Here is a 16885-nt window from a genome sequence, read left to right on the forward strand (position 1 = left end):
CTGCAGTGTCTTGTCAAGAAGCACTCCTAGTAAAACACTAGATTTTTATCACAGTCTGTGGCACCATGGGTGAGGCAGTTCACTCAGACACTTGGGGTTAGAATGGTGATGGCTCTGAACCCATAAATGGACACACTACACAGACTGAGGGGCTACTGATCACTGGCTTTCCTGCACCAAAGCTGGGAATGTGTTGGAGAACCTGGGAGACAACACGTCAGCTGTCCTGCGTGTACACGTGCCATAGTCCTCCTAGTCACAGCATTGCAGAGTAAATTGAAAAACAGCTTATTTTTAACTGTGTGAAATACTTAAACCCAGTCAAGAGACAAGCTTAATATCACTTCAGGAGCAGCAGTATGGGGTGAGAACCATTCCTGTTTATAGTATCCCTGCTGTATTGAATAATAGGAGTTGAACCTTTACAGTTTGTTTCCTCCTATGGTCAATGTCACTCACATATGGGTACTATGAGGGAGAAGGATTTCTTCAGGTACAGTTTATGTCCACGCTTCTGTGACTATCACAGATAAAATGCTGTCCTTTCTATTTTGCCATTTGAGTTGCAGCATCCCCAGACACGTCAGAGCTCATTGTGCTCATGCTTGTTAAGCATTCTGAAAGTAGGCCTCTCGTAAAGGCCTTGATTAAAGACCCTCTTAAACAGTGTTGGTGGGGAAGAGGTGGTTGTTCAGAGCTCCCTGCTTTGGTGCCTAGCACTGTGGTGCTGGGAAGGGAGAGAGGCATCAAGCTTAATGCTGCATTTGCCTACTCTGCAACAGTCCGTAGCCCTTACTGCTTTACATTTGTTCCATCTGTTCCACGCAGAACAGGAATGAAGCCCTGTGCATATCTCCAACGCACTGTAATTCAGTCTTGCTGATCATAGGGAGCTGCCTCTACAGACACCTAATTTCTGCCTTGGTCCCAAGACGTGCTGCTAGGATATGCTGGCCTGGCCAAACCTGTGATTTTTTCATAGGCAGCATCTTCCTAGAATAATGTTCATTAGTAGTAGCAATTCTAGAATTGCAATAAGGGTGAAAAATAATTGAAGGATACTGCTTTTTTGGATACCTGCTGTAAGAAATTTCTGGATTTGTCTTGCAAACAGGTTTTCAGGCATACTTAGGAGAAAATAGCACAGAGACCTTCTCTGCACCGAAACTGATAAGGGCGGAGTCTTTGGGGGCTGCACCACTATCTGAGCCAGTAACAACAGGCAGTGATAAGTACTAGCACCACACACTTAACTAAGAAGTTTCATTTAACCATTTAATTTCTTTTGCTTTGCTTTTGAACTGCGGTGGAAGTGGTGCCTAGTACTGGATCTCATACTGCCTGGGGTGGGGGGGGAGGAGGTGGTGTGTGATGCTTGAGGGAGTGGGGAGGAGGTACCCAATTCCAGATCCTTTGCTGCCTGGGAGGATGGGGTGGGGGGAGGGAGTGACTAGGTGGTGCCCAGTATTGGATCTCTTGCTGCCCCTTGCGGGAGGGAATGGGAGGGATTGCTAATAGTGTCTAGAATTGAGACCTTTGCTGCCTAGAGGGGGAAGCTGTCCTAGAATGAAGTTATTTCCTCCTCCTGCAAGTGTTGCTGGAGATGTGATCAGGCTGGGGAGGGTTAGACCTTATCAGTGGGGTTGGAGTTAAGGCTCCTGAGGTGGCAGACCCCATCAAAGATTTGACTGCCCCTGGGAGTGAGCTGTACTGCTTATCCGCTCCAGCAGTCTGTGCATTGAGCAGGAAAATACTTCTTTATTACTACGTGTGCCAGGCTGTGCTGCAGCCCAGTGAGGAGCTACCTGCTGTTGGGCCATAGCTCCTGGGAGGGAAGGAGGAAGGGAAAGAGGTCCTGACATCCATGACCACCCCCTGATCTAACCAGCCAGTTCTTCTTTCCAATACAGATGGCAGCTCAGAGGCAGCGCGCCCTGGCCATCATGTGTCGTGTGTATGTGGGCTCCATATACTATGAACTGGGAGAAGATACCATTCGCCAGGCCTTTGCCCCATTTGGACCTATAAAAAGCATTGATATGTCCTGGGACTCTGTTACGATGAAACACAAGGTTGGTTAACAGCCCTTGAGTGATGTGTTTTTCTTCTCTTCAAGGCCTTCCTGAATATATCCAGAAGAAGAAGGAGCCTTTATCCTCATAGAGAGCAGGCTGCTTTTAGCACTTTGAGATAAACGTTTGTAGCTGCGTGCTCTACTTAGCTTTGCGGGATTCTGTGGTGGGAACCAGATGTGCATGGGGGGCAGTGTACACAAAAGATGCCGAAAAGCTAGCAGTCCTGTATGCAGTGGCCTTTTGCTATCAGGCCTCCAAGTATGAGAGGCTCTGGAAGCAGGTAGCCTTGTGTCAGTGCTTCTGCATGCAATTTTCTGCTTTAATAAAAAGCTTCTTTAAGGAAACATCTTCTCAGGCCACGGTAGTAAGAATCTGGTATGTGGGAAGTCTTGGCTGCATTAGCTTGGCACTAGATTCGAGACAAGATATGGCTGGTATGATTCAACAAGCGTATCCTTCTGTCCTAGGGTTTTGCTTTTGTGGAATATGAGGTACCAGAAGCCGCTCAGCTGGCCTTGGAGCAGATGAATTCTGTCATGCTGGGGGGAAGAAATATAAAGGTGAGTAGCAGGCATGCTCTGAAAATTCTTAGTTCTCTTTACTGTGAATAATGATTTTATGCCTAGAAATGCTTCCCACAGCACTGTAATGTGAAAGATAACCTAAAGTCTGTTCCCTGATAGACCTTGATATTCAACCCATTGAGTACATAGTGGCTCGGGGTCCCTTTCTGCCTGAGGAGAAACCCCCAGCATGCTAACCTAGAAACTTGTTCTGGTAAGCTAGCTCAGTTTTTTCCACCCACACAGAATGTAAGTCTCTTGAGGACAAAACAAGGGTGATTCCTGATGTTTTAACGCTTTCTTCTTGTATTGTACCTGTGTGGATGGTAGATTAGTAGCATCGGACTCTTGTGCCTGTAGGTAGTGCAAGGGACTTCAAATAGAGGTCCACCCTTGCCATACAAAAAGGAGGCACTCAGCACAAACAGAAAGGAACAAAGGACTGTAGCTGTGTTTCTTCAAGCAGTAGGAGGGGATGTTGCAAAGGTCAAACTTTGGGGAATGAAATTGGGGGGGGAAACTAGCATTTTCATAGAATCATAGAATAGTTTGGGTCGGAAGGGACCTCTAAAGGTCACCTCGTCCAACCCCCTTGCCGTGGGCAGGGACATCTTCAACTAGATCAGGTTGCTCAGAGCCCCGTCCAACCTGACCTTGAACGTTTCCAGGGACGGGGCATCCACCACCTCTCTGGGCAGCCTGGTCCAGTGTTTCACCACCCTCAGCGTAAAAACTGTCTTCTTTATATCTAGTCTAAATCCACCCCCCTTTAGTTTAAAGCCATTCCCCCTTGTCCTGTCACAACAGGCCCTGCTAAAAAGTTTGCCACCATCTTTTTTAGAAGCCCCCTTTAAGTACTGATAGGCTGCAATAAGGTCTCCCCGAGAGACCTTATTTTCTGCGAAGTGTTTTATATCTTACATTTATATCTCTGATACACTCTGAAAATCTGCAGTGTCTGATTTCTAAGGGGGTTCTAGGAGCCTTCGAAAGAAGGATATAGAAGCATTGTGTTTTGCTTTCAGAATTGTTTTCAATTCCTGGAAGTTGATCTTTGGCAGGTCGGGGAACGTAAATAGGGGAAATACAGTGGAGGAGAGAGCGGAGTCTGTCCAGGCTCTCAGTACTTCTAGAATCCCCTGTAGTTGTATCCCAGAGCCAAGCCAACTGTTGCCCTTTGCTAATTATGGCCTTATGAGGTGTTATTTGGTTTGAAAAGGCACTCAGGTGGCTGAATGCTTGTCTGCTGTAACTCTTGGTGAGTCATGCTGCTGCTCTTCAGTATGCTTAATGGACATTTGCTGTGTTCTCTGCAGGTTGGGAGACCTAGTAATATAGGTCAGGCGCAACCAATTATAGACCAGCTAGCAGAAGAGGCACGGGCTTTCAATCGCATCTATGTGGCATCTGTTCATCAGGACCTTTCAGATGATGACATCAAGAGTGTGTTTGAGGCCTTTGGGAAGATTAAATCCTGCACACTAGCCAGGGATCCCACGACAGGAAAACACAAAGGCTATGGTTTCATTGGTAAAATGGCTGTCTGGTATTTGATGTGGGGTAGGGAGAGTGGTTAGGAGCATCCTCATCTTTCCTCCCCTGCCCTAGTGAAAGAATTGCATTAAGCAATGGGATAGAAATAAATTTGGAGCAGATCTGTACCTGAACTTAGAAATATAATTAATAGCCAGATATTTTTACTCACTTTTATGTAGGTTGAGAGATCTTGCTATGCTGACTGTTCTCAGGAATGCTTGTGTGATTAGAGGGGTGAGATGAGTGAGCAAAGCACTGAGGGTCTTCTCACTGGAACTCTAAGCAGCCGTTTTTTGCAAATACAAATCACAATTGTGTGATGAGAGTGTGGCTGAGTTTAGGAGTAAAAAGGATCATTTGAAAATATTCCTCTTTCTCACTGCAGAATATGAGAAAGCACAGTCTTCTCAAGATGCTGTTTCCTCCATGAACCTCTTTGACCTTGGGGGTCAGTATCTCCGAGTTGGTAAAGCTGTGACTCCTCCAATGCCTCTCCTGACACCTGCTACGCCAGGAGGACTACCTCCAGCAGCAGCTGTCGCTGCAGCAGCTGCTACAGCAAAGATCACAGCACAGGTAAGGCATAGGGTGGTATGACTCAAGCAAGTGGATGGTTGTTGTGACCCTGCTAGAAACAAGTATGCAAACTGTTCCAGCCAGCTGTATTCACTAGTTTGAATGAAAGCGCTTGGCCTAGATCATACTTTGTTCCCAGGACTTCACATGTAGAAGCTTGCCTCTGACATTTGTGAGGATCTGATACACCAGCATTTTGGAATGGAGTCTGGCATAGCTGATCAGAACTTTATTTAAAGAAATGGTGGGGGAAGATTGGAGGGAATTCCTTGTCTGGATAGGCAAACCAATGATTAGGGAAATGGTTATAGTAGAGGCTAAAAGAATGCGTGAAAGTACATGAAAGGGGGCAGACTAATGAGGGCAGTAATAGTCGCATGAGCAACACTGTTGTTGAAAAGACTGCCTGTGTAGTAAAGTGGAAGACAACTGTAATGGCTTTAGGCTGTTCAGAAACAAGGAAATGCAGTGACGGAGCAGAATTGGATGTTGATGCAGGAGTCTAGGGGTTCTCAAATTTAGTTTGCCTGAAGTAGCTGAAGCTCCTGGCTATAACCAATAGGCACTGATGGAGGAGGATTGCCTTTCAAAGCAAACCCCCATATCTGTGTCCATCGTCCTTGCCTTGGGCAGCAGAATCTCCCCCTGCGTCGCCATAGCCCGTGAAAGAAGCAAGTTCCAGCACTGTTGGGTTCTTGGATTCTCTCAAGCAAAAAAATTGCTGAGGTGTGCAGCCTATATGTGCTGCTAATCAGCTGACTGGACTTAATTTTGTAAACAGCTCTTTTTTTGAAAATATTTTTCTGAATCACACAGTAAAGGCAGAAGTGGGAGGAGCTGCCTCTGATGTGAAACTCTCAGGTGGTTTGCATGTCCCCAGTAAAAAGTCCACAAGTCTGGGAACCTCTGCAGTCAACTGAGGAAGGAAGTTGAGGCATGGCTAGAAGAATTATTTGGATCAAAATCACTTTGGGAAAGAACTGTTAACTCTTCTCTTAAGTGATATGGTAGAGTTCTGTTACAGATATGGATAAATCCTACTGTTTCTTTCTGCAAAATAATGTGGGATTTGTTACTGTGAGGAAAATTTAAAATTCCATATATAGAAAAAAGGTTCTGAAAGACCTCAGAGATACTTGGCAGTCTTGTTGCCTTTACTTAGACATGGTACAGATCTAGGTAACCTGTCTGATTTGCCATGTGGGTAATTGTAGATGACTAGGGAAAAGAGTAAGAACAGTTACAGAAGGCAATATCTCTTACTTATACTCCTAGCATAGTTCTTGTATGGAACAGCTTATTTTAAATAAGAACATACGCAGTCATGGTCTGTAAGGGCTTTAATATCACAATTTTTTTTAAACACAAGCTGATCAGCAAACTCAGCAGAGCTAAAGAAATCATGGACATGAGAGAGAAACTTAAGTCAGAGATAAAATTTTGGATCTGCAATCAGAACTGCAACTTTAGTCTGGAATTAGCATGCCAGCCAAGGAAGGAGGAAGTGTCTCCGCACTTAAATGAAACTATGAAGAGAGGGGTATTGAGTAGCAAAGATAGTTAATGTCTTGACAATGACAGTAAAAAAGTCAGTCTTGCAAAAGAAGTTAAAGAATTAAAGCTATTAGGAAAAGTTTCTTTAGCCATTTAAGTAAAAAGTGGGGGCAGCTAGTGACCAGTGTAGTCAAAAATTATGATGGTCTTGTTACAGCACTGAATGCTTACATAAGTATTTTTCCCCTTCATTAGAAGCATAAGGCAGACTGGCTAACGATGCACCTGGGATTATTGCATCCTAGGTGGGTGTAAAGCTTGGAATTTGTCATGTGCAGATGTACACTTAATAGTTTGTTGGGGTTTTTTTTGTAGTAAGTCTGTCATGTCAGGGCTATTGCCATATAGCTGAAGAATAGCAAACATGATACTTGCATTTAAGGTAGCATGGAAGTCTGGTATCTGCAGACATTGTTCTCACCCCAATGGTAGAGAAAAATTGAAAACAAGCTTTAAAGGAAGGATAAAATTTTCAAAAGAAACAGATATGCAAAATGTTTCGGTGTTTTAGGGAAATGCCCCTGCTAGATGAACGTAACTTTCTTTAAGTCTACTGTTACACTTCGTTAGGAAAAAAAAAATAAAGCATATACTATCAACAATTCAAGAGTTGGTGGAGACCCCTATGAGAAACTGTTAGACAAGACCAACACTATTACAATGAATTTTGAGATGCGTAGGCAAGTGAGAAGAAGAGACGGAAAATGACCTGTGCTGGAAATTGCTGACCTTACACTCTGCTGGTGAAATTACTTACAGATAGGTCTTGCTTCATCTCCAATAAAAATATTAGTGGCCTTATTCTAGGCATTAGGAGAAGAGTACTAACAGAATTAGTTGGCAACACAGAGATAAGATGCATTATTAATGTAGAGGAGAATTGGAATATCGCAGCAGATTGGAGTAAGAAATATATGCAGCATTTAGTAGTAGAGTACAAGATACTGCATTTAAGGAACAAAACCTTTAAGAATTTTTTGTTCCATGGTGTCAGGGCTTATAGGAGCCCCATGAAAACAAGGAGGAGAAGGATCTGGGTAAATAAATCATAATAGCCTGGAAAGCAACAGCAACAACAAAAAAAATTGAGATCCTAGGGTATATTTTAGGCACGTTATTTTCAGTAGTTTTATGGAAGTGTTCTATCACTTAACTAGGTGTTCATCTCGAATCTTGTTTGAATTCTAGTCATCTAGAGTCAGGATGTTTATTTGGATTATAGAAGGTATAGAGGAGTACTGCAGTTATTGGGAGAATTGGAAAACCTGATATGCAGGTGAAGAAACTAGAAAAGTTTGGCTTGGTATAACTGTAGAAAAATGTTGAAAGGTGCATCAGACTTTTGCTCAAGTATGGTCTGTATGGAGGCAAGTAGGTGACGGGATGGGAGAAGAGGTGCAGACAACATGGACAAAAGGAAGTGGTTATAAAATGTTTAAATTATCAAGGCTGGAAGTTTGAAGAAAGTTTCCAGTCATCGAAAGCGGTAAAGTTCAGTAGGGTCTTACCAGTAAAAACGGTGGTGGCAAAAGTTAGTTCTATGATTGTCTCATTGAGAAATTTACTAATGTGATAATTGTTTGCAGTTGCTATGATCATGAAGGCCAATCTCAGTGCTGTGTTGCTGTCTGCACCTAAAGGATGAAGACTAGAGAGATGAGATTTTTGGTTTAAACTGATCTAAAAGTGTGTGGCTTTTGAAAATAGCAGCATTGTGCTCCCCCTTGCCCTGTCCCTTGTGCTTGCAATAGTGTTTTTGACTACAGTGTTCCTTGAATCAGACAAGGATTAACCTTCCACCAGATCACTTAGGAAAAACTTAAGCTGTAAGAGTTCCCTCACCTGGTTTGTCACATGGCTCCAGAGCCCTGGTGCTGTCATCAGAGGGGGTGGGATGGGAGGTCCCATCCATCTTTTTAAATGGATCACATTCCTCAGCATCAGTAAAAAGCTTTATTTGTGTAGAAGGTGGAAACAAGTAGATTCCTCTTGCTCTGGAATTGCCTGCATCTTTCAAACCATGTATTGAATTCCTTGGTGTCTCTCATTCAGTAACGGACCTAGCAGCTTGAGAGGATGGGTGAAATTTGAGTTGCAAGAGAACGTTTTCCAAGGCTTGGTGTCTTGTAGTTTTTACATTTCTCTGGTGGGCTGGGTGGCATACTTTTTTTCTTTTACAGTAGCAGTGGAGAGCTGTCATCCTCAGAATCTATATATCTGGTATTTCTTAGGTGTGAAAAAAGCTGAGCTTCAGCTGCATGCACCCACAGTATGACTTCTTGATGCAGAATTAACACTTGGGGGGTTTTCTGTTGGTTTTTTTGTCTTGCAGGAAGCAGTGGCAGGAGCTGCGGTTCTTGGCACTTTGGCAACCCCTGGGCTGGTATCTCCAGCACTGACTCTGGCCCAGCCGTTAGGGGCATTGCCACAGGCTGTAATGGCAGCACAAGCACCGGGAGTCATTACAGGTATGCTTACTCTTCATTTTGTCACTTGTGTACCTGTTACAAAGCATGGTTCTCTATAGCTAGGATCACAACTAAGGAGAATTCGAAGCTGAAATCCTCCTGCCTGCCCTGCTTTGTCAAGAACTTTTATTTTTTTATTTATGCAGCATAGCAGGAATTGATTTTGGTATATAATAGATACGACAGGGACATGAACTTCACAGCAGGAATGCATGGCACTCTGAGTGAAAATCTGGATAATTGTTAGTCCATGCAAAATCCTGCACTCTCTCCCTTCTGGGCAAGTATATGATGCATGTATTGAGTGCCTATGTCCTTTGCGCTAAGTTGGTGCTTATGTCTCCCTGGTCGTTGTTGGTGCAGGGCAAATAAAACCATCTAGATTCTGTGATCCTCTTTTATCACTGGCTGGTGTGTACCCAAATGTTGCAGAACATCAGTTCTTTTCTTCATACTACAGAGTTTGTACTCTTACAGGTGTAACCCCTGCCCGGCCTCCTATTCCTGTCACTATTCCACAAGTGGGAGTTGTGAATCCTATCCTGGCTAGTCCCCCAGCATTGGGCCTGATGGAGGTGAAAAAGGAGAAGGAAGAAGAGGAGGTATTCCAGGAGTCAGAGAGGCCAGAGATGCTGAGTGAACAGGAACACATGAGCATTTCTGGCAGCAGCGCCCGTCATATGGTGATGCAAAAATTGCTTCGTAAACAGGAGGTGAGTGCAATGTAACTGCCCTGAGCTGGTTCCAGTTGTCAGCAAATGAGACTACTAGGTTTATATCTGTCTTAATGTGGTATAGCAGTGCAGTTTTGTATGTGGTACAGGCTTCCTGCAGCACACATTGTAGGTACCCCACAGAGTTCATGTGGGACTACAAAGGCTACCTGCTTTGTGTGCTGCTTGTGTGTGCTGCTTGTGATGGTTCTTATTCTGCCTTTAGGATCTTCTCAGAGTTTCTCTGAGGGTTAAGACCAGTCACTAGGGCAGAAGAGGCTTGGCTAGAAGGTGTCTCTGATTAAACTGTGTGTTTACTTAGCATCATTAAAGCAAACCGTGATGGCCTTTTAGCTTATAATTAAAGAAGTGAGACTGGCACGCGGTCAGGGGCAATCTGTTCCAAACTATTGAGTCCACCTTTTCCCCACAACCTTTTACTGTAGGATGAAACTCTGTGAAATTTTGTTTTATAAACACCTCAGAAGTTACAATGAGAAAGAGGACAAGAATGAATGATAGAAAAAGTCAGAACATTAAACAGAACAATAGATCCATAGATTTTGGGGGGGGGGTCTTGGAAGGGTCTGTACTGATAATCTCATCAGGCTTCTTGTTTGGGCATGACCAGAGGTTTGTTCCCATGCATGATTGAGTTTTCTATCTGACATGCAGATTTCCTGAGCTTTGATACTGAATCGACAATGTTTCTTCTCTGTTTGCTAAATAGGGATAATGCTGATATGCATTTCATAATGGAGGACACATGAGTTAGCTAGTGAGTGTTCTCCTTTACTTTCAAAGGGTACATAATTTTAAATACATCTCTGAGCTTCTGACTTAGCAGCCAATTTTCCCATTGCAAGTACCTTTCCCAAAGAATCCAATTCATTTGGCGTACTTGCTTGAAAAACGTTTAGCAGTGTCGAGAAAGTCTTAAACTACACCATTCTCAAAGCTGCTTAGCATTTTCAACCTATGCGTACCCTTCTGTTTTTGCTGTTCTTTTAATAGACCCTTAAAGGCAGTTACACAGATGTGAATAAGAACTGGAACAAGTATTTTAAAATTATACTGAGCCTGAAATGCCATGTCTGCTAGCCTATGATGTTGGGCAGGGCCAGAGCTGGGAGGAAGGGATGTGGTAGAGCTGGGTGTAATGCACAAAACCAGCGGCTGCCCAGAGAGGTTGTGGAGTCTCTATCCTTGGAGATGTTTAGAAGTCATCTGGACATGGTCCTGGGCAACTCTAGGTGGCCCTGCCTGAGCAGGGGAGCTTGGGCCAGGTGACCTCCAGAGGTGCCTTCCAACCTCAACCATTCTGTGAAACAGAGAGGTGCTCAGTCACAAAAGGGCTTGATGGGGGGGATGCATATGAGAGGTATGTTGCAGGCACTCTGACGGACTCATAATGTCGTTATCCCCTGTAATGAAAGTACCTGGTCAACGGTCAGTTGTCAGAGGTATAAAAGACCTGGTTAATCCTTCTACTTTATTTAGAGATGAGGAAAATTTTTCAAAAAAAAATACACGATGGTGGTGTTGAAGATAAGAAAGCAAAACATAACTGGATAGGAACAGCACGAGAAAAATTATAGAGGTCTGCAGGTCACTTGCGCTTCAAAGATGTGTCTAAGAAAAGCCCAAGAAATGACACACAGCTTTCCTGACTGAGGCCAGCCACAACACAGCTGTCAGTGAATGAGATTTGTTCGTGCTTCTGATGCCTGGGAAGAAAATTTACAAATTTATCCTTGAGAACTTGGGACATTATTGGTTTCATGGAATATGCTTGTAATGACATAGCACTGGAATATCTGGTGGTGCTCAGGCAATGCTGCATAGTCTGATGTGGCTTTGCAAATTTAATCTCAGTATCTCTCAGGTGTATTAATTCATTTGTCTTGGCCTTCTCTCTGCAGTCCACTGTGATGGTGCTTCGCAACATGGTCGATCCAAAGGACATTGATGATGACCTAGAAGGAGAAGTGACAGAAGAATGTGGCAAATTTGGGGCTGTAAACAGGGTCATCATCTACCAGGAGAAGCAAGGAGAAGAGGAGGATGCTGAGATCATTGTCAAGATCTTTGTGGAGTTCTCCATGGCGTCAGAGACTCACAAAGCCATTCAGGCTCTGAATGGGCGCTGGTTTGCAGGAAGAAAGGTGGTAGCAGAGGTGTATGACCAGGAGAGATTTGATAACAGTGACCTGTCAGCATGAACTCTACTTGAAAGACTTCGCCCCTGCCCCCTCTGCCTGTCTGGTTGTTTTTTTTTAGCCATGTGTAAAGAACGCTCCAGGGTGGGCACAGATCTCTGTGATGTACTTGTAGTTTGGATAAAAGCGCAAAGAAAGCTAGCGTGCATCTGTGTGTGTGTTAAAGGGGCTGACATCTCGTCAGCTGAGCCTGGCATGGGTCTGGCCTCAACCACCTAGAAGAGTGGGGCCAGAGCCTGAAGAGGGGTTGCTGCTTGTGCTCCTGCCTTACACTGTGGTCACTTCAGAAACACTCAGGTCAAGATCCTACTGCACCTTTTAGGGGCTGGAATAGCGGTTTTCTTCAGAGATGGGCCATAAATGGTTGGAATGGAGGAGGGAGTCTCTTCATGTAGTATTTCAGCAGCAACCTTGAGTGCTGCTGTATTAACAACAAGGAGGGTAGCTTGGGTGGTGCTGGGAGGGAGCTTTCCTGCTGAGGACCTGCATGTTGAGCTTGGACTCAGGAGCCCAAACATGGGTCAGAGCCCAGAATGGAACCAGCTGGCCCTTTTTGGAGTGTTCACATCATGTTTGTTCCGATACCGTAGTTTGGACCTCACAGTTTTATTGATGGGTCAGAGTTACCCTTACTGATCCTTCCTTAATGTGCCAAAATATGAATAGCAAGTCAGGCTGCAGGCATCACAGCTGGGTTGAGAGTGAGAGTAGTGTTGATTTGCAGCACCTAAAGTGCATTTATGAAATAAACATCTAGCCCTTGTGCTATGGACAGTGATATGGAACACATGCCTTGCCTGAAAGGAAAGTTTGGGGTTTTTTTTTTGTTGAGGACTCAGAGCTTTAGCAATATTTACAAAGCTTAAATGCACTTATTTTGGTAATCTTTCTTTTGGTAATGAGTAGGAACAGAATTAGCTCATGTTAATTATCTTAAATATTTTAAGTATCTAAGGGGCTACTATATTGCTTGTTATGCATAACTGGTACACAGCACAGATCTGAAGAAAATAATTTTAGTTTAGAAATTCAAATAAAGGAAGAATGATCTCAAAGGAACTTCAGTAGGGAATTCTGAGTTGAGCCTGCAGCTGTGGGTTGCTTCTAAGCTTGGAGATGTTTTTAAAATTAAATTTTTGTATTTTGTTTCAAACACTCAAAAGAACCCTTCTTCTATTGTAAGTTAGAAATTTGTGTTTGCAGTTTAACTTTATTTATGATTAATCTATGTTTACTACTTTTTGTACAAATATTGCCTGTTAGCTTAAATAACCTTTCTTCTTCCCTGATTTTGTACCCATTCCAAGTTAATAGCAAGCCTGTCATTTTCAACTTGTGTTTTGGTAGCTGAATTCTCTTGGGATCGGCTTGCTCTTTCCCTGGTCATCTGCCTTAGCAGCCCTTTTTTGCATCAGGAGTGGGCTGATGCAAAGCTTGAATTTCCTTTTCTTGAAAGTAGTTGATGAGACCTGCTGAATATATTGTATAGTGGCATTCGTCCTTTCTTATCTGTGCTGCAAATGCATCATCCCATGCCATCTGTGATCCTATTGACCTCTCTCACAGCCACAGCATACTGGTAGCTCACAGTTGCCCCAGTTTTGCAGTGCAGCACAGGTTCTTTGCTGCTTTTGTTTATGATGCAGGAAAAAATTCACTATTTTTAATTGTTCCAGAGTTTTAGTATTCCTACTAAAGAAAACCAAAACACCTCTCCCATGACTTAGTTGGTCTGTCTAGCTTCCATTTTCTGCTATTTGCTCCTGTTCTGTTGGCTGGATTTAGGAGTATAAAGACTGCACTAGACGTTTCCTTGTGGTGTTGATGGTTTAAAAAAACAAAGTGGATAAAAGTTGATGTAAGGGGAGAGCATAGATTAAGGAATGACAGTCTAAGTGTTAATCAACAAGTTTTTGTGCACAATCAATCTTACTTGGCTGACAAGATATTTTACAAAAGTAACTTCATAAATATCTTGACAAGTCAAATGTCTGACAAAAGATCATCTGTCTTGACTTCTATGTGGCCTTTGACACAGTCCTCCACAACATCCTTGTAACTAAATTGGAGAGATACAGGTTTGGTGGATGAACTGTTAGATGGATAAGGAATTGACTGGATGGCCGCATCCAAAGAGTTGCAGTCAACAGCTCCATGTCAAAATGGAGACCAGTAACGAGTAGTGTCCCTCAGGGGTCCATACTGGGACTGATACTGTACAATATTTTTATTAATGACATAGAGAGTGGGATTGAGCACACCAGCAGCAAGTTTGCAGATCACACGAAGCTGAGTGGTGCAGTTGATATACTAGAGGGGCGGGATGCCATCCAGAGGGACCCTGACAGGCTTGAGGTGGGCCCATGCAAACCTCACGAAGTTCAACAAGGCCAAGTGCAACGTCCTGCACCTGGGTCAGGGCAATCCCTACTATCAGTACAGACTGGGGAGATTAAGGGATTGAGAGCAGCCCTGTGGAGGAGGACTTGGGGGTACTGGTGGATGAAAAACTAGACATGAGCTGGCAATGTGCACTTGCAGCCCAGAAAGCCAAGCGCATCCTGGGCTGCATCCAAAGCAGTGTGGCCATCTGGTTGAGGAAGGTGATTCTCCCCCTCTACTCTGCTCTCATGAGACCCCACCTGGAGCACTGCATCCAGCTCTGGGGTCCTCAGTACAAGAAAGACCTGGACCAGTTAGAGCAGGTCCAGAGGAGGGACACGAAAATGGTCAGGGGGATGGAACACCTCTGCTGTGAAGAAAGGCTGAGAGACTTGGGGTGGTTCAGCCTGGAGAAGAGAAGGCTCTGGGGAGACCTTATTGTGGCCTTCCAATACATAAAGGGAGCTTACAAGAAAGACAGGGAAAGACTTTTTACCAAGGCCTGTAGTGACAGGACAAGGGGCAATGGGTTTTAAACTGAAAGAGGGTAGGTTTAGACTGGACATAAGGAAGAAATTTTTTACGATGAGGGTGGTGATACACTGGAACAGGTTGCACAGAGAAGTTTTGGATGCCCCATCATTGGAAGTGTTCAAGGTCAGGTTGGATGGGGCTCTGAGCAACCTGATCTAGTGGAAGATGTCCCTGCCCAAGGCAGGAGGGTTGGACTGGATGATCTCTAAAGGTCCCTTCCAATCCAAACCATTCTGTGATTCTATGAATCTAAGATCAGGTGTTGTACAACATTGTAATTAAAATGCTATAGTGTGAGCTAAGCACAAATTGATTAGGAATAACTGACAAACAAAATATAATCCTAAATTAAAAAAAAAAAACATTGAATGAGGAAGGGCTTTTTTTTCCCTGGGATCATAGAATCATAGAATAGTTCAGGTTCGAAGGGACCTTTAAAGGTCATCTAGTCCAACCCCTAAATATCTTAATAGATCTTAATAGAAATCTGCTTTAGGCCAAATGTAGATGTTTCTAATGATTTAGGATTTTGAAGCAGGTATAGAAATATGCACTTAACAAGCTAGCATAGCAGGTCAGTAGCATGTTAGGCTTGGCATAAGTGGATATAGTCTGCTTTGTTTTGTTTAAATTTAAAATGGTTTATGCATCAGTGGGGGATTCTGACTTGGAAAGCTGCAACTTGGAAAAGGATGAGAAGGTTATGGGGATAATCGGTGGGTGTGCTATGTGGTGTTGGATGTTGTGGTGTTCCTCTCGGGGCAAGTTCTGGGGGGTTCACCATCCATATAGTTAGCCTTCTAGGTGACTGTACAAGCCTGACACTGTCAGTCACTAAAAGGATGACACATGTGACCAGAGGAGCACAAAGTTGCACCATGAGAGCCTCCCTTTGGAGAAACTGGCCAGCTGCTGCCATAGGCTGGTGAGCCAGTCTGTTGGTCCCCGGGAACACTGGTTATGTTGGACCCTTCCCTGAATTTATTGATGGCCTCTCACCATTCCCTCCCCATTCCCTCATATACGATGCTTCAGAGATGTCTGTGCAATCACCAATTCTCATTTAATCATGTATTCTTCCAATTACTGTATTTTGTGTCGTGCTTTCTCAGCAAACTGGAAAAAGTTGTAGATGTCTTCAGGTGCAGCATGGATCTAGTAGGAGTACAGACAAAAGAATGGGTTCCTCTACATTAGCCTATTAGTCAGGCTTCAGTCTTTCTTGATACTCCTTAAATGGTTGTAGTCTGAACAGTATTCTGATAGGGTGAAAAAATAACAAGGTGTCTTCAAGTTACTTCACCTTCAGGCTTTTTCAGACTTTTCCTGTTGACAGAATACACCACTCTGCAGAGTAACAGTTTTCAGCTAGTTTTATCTGTGTAGGGCTTTCTCAGTTGATCCTTTGACAGCATTGGTCTTCAGGGTGAATTGTTTGAAAAATGTGGGCAATTCAGAATGGCCTTTTGCAGAAGCAACCTCAACATCTGGAAACCTTGCCACATGACTCCACACCAATGGACTTTCCTAGATTTGCAACCTAAATTAGGACAGAACTGTGCCGATTTCTTTAAGATTCAGGCACAGGTCTGCAGTAATTGCCTGAAAGACAAAAGGCGGCTAAACCTGTCCAAATTTGTCTTCCTGTAGTTCCTGGAGTGCGTATGTTTAGGTATGCCAATACTGAATGATAATCATACTGGCAGCTGTGGTGTGTCACAGAGGCCCATATATATCTTGAAGCAGAGTGTATGTAACTTGGGTAGTACCAGAATTGATCGAACAGAAGCAGAACTGAGCAGCTGGGATGCTTTGTTGCCTTATTTATGGCAGCAAGCTGTTTGGGTGCAGCTGCACAAACTATTGAATAGCTCTCTCTGGTGGCAACTGTCAGAGGAGGATCTGGGTTTTAATGAAAACATCCCAAAAATGTTTGGGGTAAGGATGAAACCTTTTTGCCTGAGTGCTGTAGCTTACAGACTGGGCCTGACCAGTAGAGAGTTCAACTTTTCTAATCCCTAAAGGAAACAGCATTGGTGGAAAGTAGAGGCCAATAGGCTGCTCTAGATGGGCCTTCATGTCTTGACTCTGCATCACTGGTTCCTTACCAGCAGAGGGGTCAGAAACTTTAGCTCTCGTAAGACTGTGGGCCTTCCCTGTAGGCCCAAAGGCACTGTTTTAAAGAGGATACAGCTTAAGTGGAGGTGAGAAAAATACTGCACCACAGAAGCCTGGTACCAGCCGTGCAGGATTGGTTCTCAAGTT

General features: G+C 43.7%; 1 protein-coding gene across 6 annotated transcripts in view; it reads left to right on the forward strand.

The window, feature by feature from the left end:
* Positions 1-11845, forward strand: part of PUF60 (poly(U) binding splicing factor 60) — a 40772-nt gene extending 28927 nt beyond the window's left edge. For all 6 annotated transcript variants that reach the window (XM_076363681.1, XM_076363678.1, XM_076363680.1 and 3 more), the window contains 7 exons: positions 1911-2072; positions 2543-2635; positions 3955-4168; positions 4560-4750; positions 8637-8772; positions 9250-9485; positions 11408-11845. In XM_076363681.1, coding sequence (XP_076219796.1) covers positions 1911-2072; positions 2543-2635; positions 3955-4168; positions 4560-4750; positions 8637-8772; positions 9250-9485; positions 11408-11707 — 1332 coding nt within the window. In that variant the 3' untranslated portion in view covers positions 11708-11845. The remainder of the gene's footprint in view (positions 1-1910; positions 2073-2542; positions 2636-3954; positions 4169-4559; positions 4751-8636; positions 8773-9249; positions 9486-11407) is intronic.
* The last annotated feature ends 5040 nt before the right edge of the window (positions 11846-16885 follow it).

The sequence above is a fragment of the Aptenodytes patagonicus genome, unplaced genomic scaffold (genome assembly GCF_965638725.1).
Source record: "Aptenodytes patagonicus unplaced genomic scaffold, bAptPat1.pri.cur scaffold_77, whole genome shotgun sequence".
Lineage (NCBI taxonomy): Eukaryota > Metazoa > Chordata > Aves > Sphenisciformes > Spheniscidae > Aptenodytes > Aptenodytes patagonicus.